This window comes from Pinus tabuliformis, chromosome 5_1, assembly GCF_031772625.1.
Source record: "Pinus tabuliformis cultivar Carrire ecotype Pingquan chromosome 5_1, CPIR1, whole genome shotgun sequence".
NCBI classification, from domain to species: Eukaryota; Viridiplantae; Streptophyta; class Pinopsida; order Pinales; family Pinaceae; genus Pinus; species Pinus tabuliformis.
In genome coordinates, this window is record NC_142305.1 from 46,497,090 (window position 1) to 46,499,814 (window position 2,725).

Below are 2,725 nucleotides of genomic sequence, written 5' to 3' on the forward strand. Positions count from 1 at the left end.
GAATCTCAGTGGAAAACAACAAACAATTCCATACATAAATACGTATGAACTCATCGTAATTCGGCATAGAAAACCATTAATCTACACCTTCCCTCGACTTTCCATGCGTTGAACGCGAAACTGACAACATGGCTGTTATGTCCAACATTGGAAAAAAAAACAAAAAGAAGTGACGATGTACGATGGAAGCATTGAATATTGTAGCTATTTCTGCGAAATTACTTGCTGCAATTTGCAGGACCAGGGTAAGACCGGGCGTGGTCTTCTATAAAATCAACCATCCCCATCAAAGGTAGCCACTGGAGTTTTTGCTGTGAAGAAGTAATAGTGACATTGGAGTATTGATCATTACTGGGTGATTCAAGTAGTGGGAATCATGGAAACGGTGAAGAGATTAATGGAGGGCGAATTTCAGACGCTGAAACATGAAATAGAAGGGCACTTAGGTCGAGATTCAGCTCATCCCTCTGCAGATCCAAAGAAGCTTCAGGTGGAATCTCAGGAGCATGAGCATAAGCTTGAAGTATCATCCATAACAAAGAATCATATAGAATCTGATCATGAAGATATGCTCCAAGTCAACTCTGGGTTACAAGGTAGGCTCCATGACTAAATTTATACATTGGATGTGAATTCTTTTGTTCATGCACTTTAGACTAGACTAGATCTGTAATAATTATTCATAAAATCTATGACGAGTGTGACTGCAGAGGAGAAGGGGAAGGTGAAGTCAAAATCTGTTGAGGAAACCCATACTGCTGAGGATAATATTGGAACATATGATGATTCTGTGAGTATATATAATTTCAGTATTTAGGTTTATTTGAAATTTATTTTTGGAGTTTATCTATATCTAGATTTATTTTTAGGTGATGTTTGAATCATTCATTGTGATTTATTTTCAAGACAAAAAAATTAACAACACGTAATGGTTTGGAAAAAATTATACAGAAAATTTAATACGATACATTCTAAAATATATATTTTTGGAATTTATCTATATAGATTTATTTTTTGGTGGTGTTTGAATTGTTTAGTGTGATTCATCTTCAAGACAAAAAAATAAACCACCCATAATGATTCAAAAAATCACATAAAAAATTCAATATAATACCTCCCAAATATATATATAATTTTGAGAGTTTTTTTTATAGCTTCTATCTTTAGTAAATATAATATATTTTTGCGCTAAGATCATATGTTTTCATGGTACAGAAGAAGAAGCAGCATAAAGAAGGGCAAGGACAGGTACAGGTACAGGTTCAGGAGAGAGCTTTCCAAGTACTGGCTAGAGGTGCAAAACCTCCTACTGTAAAGAGTGGGTCACCTGGTCAATACCATTAGATATTAGAGTTAAATTTGCAGGTGGGTTTTGTGTGAATAAACTGAGCGACCATGGAGTGTTTGATTGGAATGATTAGTATGTTTTCATGGAGATTAGGATCCCTTCACAGTTTCTCCATTTTTATTCAGTAGGGTTTGGTTTTCACGGTTGGAACAGATTTAGTGCTATGTAATTTTAGCCCAGAGTTGGCTCATATGTATGATTCATCGTTGGTTGAATTTTACATTTAATGTAAAATGTGGTGTATTAAATACTTGCAAATTTTTGAGGGTAAAGATATACGCTGCAATCGGAAGATTTTGGTTTTTTTGTGTGTTCAACTGCATATTTGTATTTATAATTATTTTGTAGTAATTTTTTTTTTAATTGAAGAAATTGGGTTGAAGTAGTATTCATATTATTATTATTTAATTTTAAGATTAAGGTTAAATATTAGTATATAATAGTTAAGACTAAATTTCCTTACTTAATTATTGAATCAGGACTCTTATATATTTGAAACAAGTATAAATGTATTTTAAATAAAGATTTAATATGAATCTAGAGGGATCTAATTTCTTGTGGTGCAAATTTTTTTACGAGTCTACATTATTTAAATGTTTTGTATAATTATTTAATTTTTTCTTTTATATTTTTTAAATTTTTTCTTTTGGTGAATATGAGCAAACTTTTAACTTTGCAAAATTTTAACTTTCATGACGGACTAACAGTGTTAAACATCATACTAAATTGTAGAATAAACATCTTAAATTATTTTAACTACTTGAAATAAAATAAATACTTTAGATTACTTCTAAGTAAATAAGTATGTCGGTATTAGCCAAACAAATAAAATAAAACTGTATAAAGCATGAAGGATCATGAATCGATTTTCACTCTGGTGCGAGGTTGCATTGACAAAAATGGTAAAATAAACCTGACTGAAATGTGATCTTCGAATCCGAATGAATAGGCAGAGATGTGTACTTATGGGAGTGATCCTTTAATAAGCTGATTTATTTATTTATTTTTGTCCGATGAAATTATCATATTTTATAATTAAATATAAAAAATAGTTTTTAAAATAAATAAAATATTTACATGGTATAATTTAAAAAATATATAATTATATAAAAAATATTAAAATTTTCATTTTTTTTTCAAATTAAAAAACAATCAAGATGCATAGTTTCTATATGATGAGGCATTTTCATTTATTTAATGGTTATTAATTAACTTTTTTATTTATTTAATGGTTACTAATCAACCTAAATTCATCTTAATTTCGAATCTCTATAAAAAAGGATCAAATTTCTTTTTAAATTAGCTATATTGCACATAAATTTCATAGGTTCTCATAAACCTTAAACTAAAAAATATATTTTTAAATAAGCTATATTC

At 29.3% G+C, this 2,725-nt stretch overlaps 1 protein-coding gene across 1 annotated transcript; it reads left to right on the plus strand.

The window, feature by feature from the left end:
• The first annotated feature begins 233 nt into the window (after nucleotides 1–233).
• On the plus strand, nucleotides 234–1,620 carry LOC149163396 (uncharacterized). The gene is made up of 3 exons (XM_089430735.1): nucleotides 234–596; nucleotides 711–790; nucleotides 1,216–1,620. Exons 1-3 carry the CDS (start codon nucleotides 377–379, stop codon nucleotides 1,342–1,344), a joined length of 429 nt encoding a protein of 142 aa, XP_089286861.1. The 5' UTR covers nucleotides 234–376; the 3' UTR covers nucleotides 1,345–1,620.
• The last annotated feature ends 1,105 nt before the right edge of the window (nucleotides 1,621–2,725 follow it).

Bases quoted from the DNA above. Each gene is read 5' to 3' on its own strand.
- LOC149163396 (XM_089430735.1), top strand. From the start codon at position 377: ATGGAAACGGTGAAGAGATTAATGGAGGGCGAATTTCAGACGCTGAAA. The intron at 597-710 runs GTAGGCTCCATG...GTGTGACTGCAG, and splicing joins AGTCAACTCTGGGTTACAAG to AGGAGAAGGGGAAGGTGAAG. The intron at 791-1,215 runs GTGAGTATATAT...TTCATGGTACAG, and splicing joins TTGGAACATATGATGATTCT to AAGAAGAAGCAGCATAAAGA.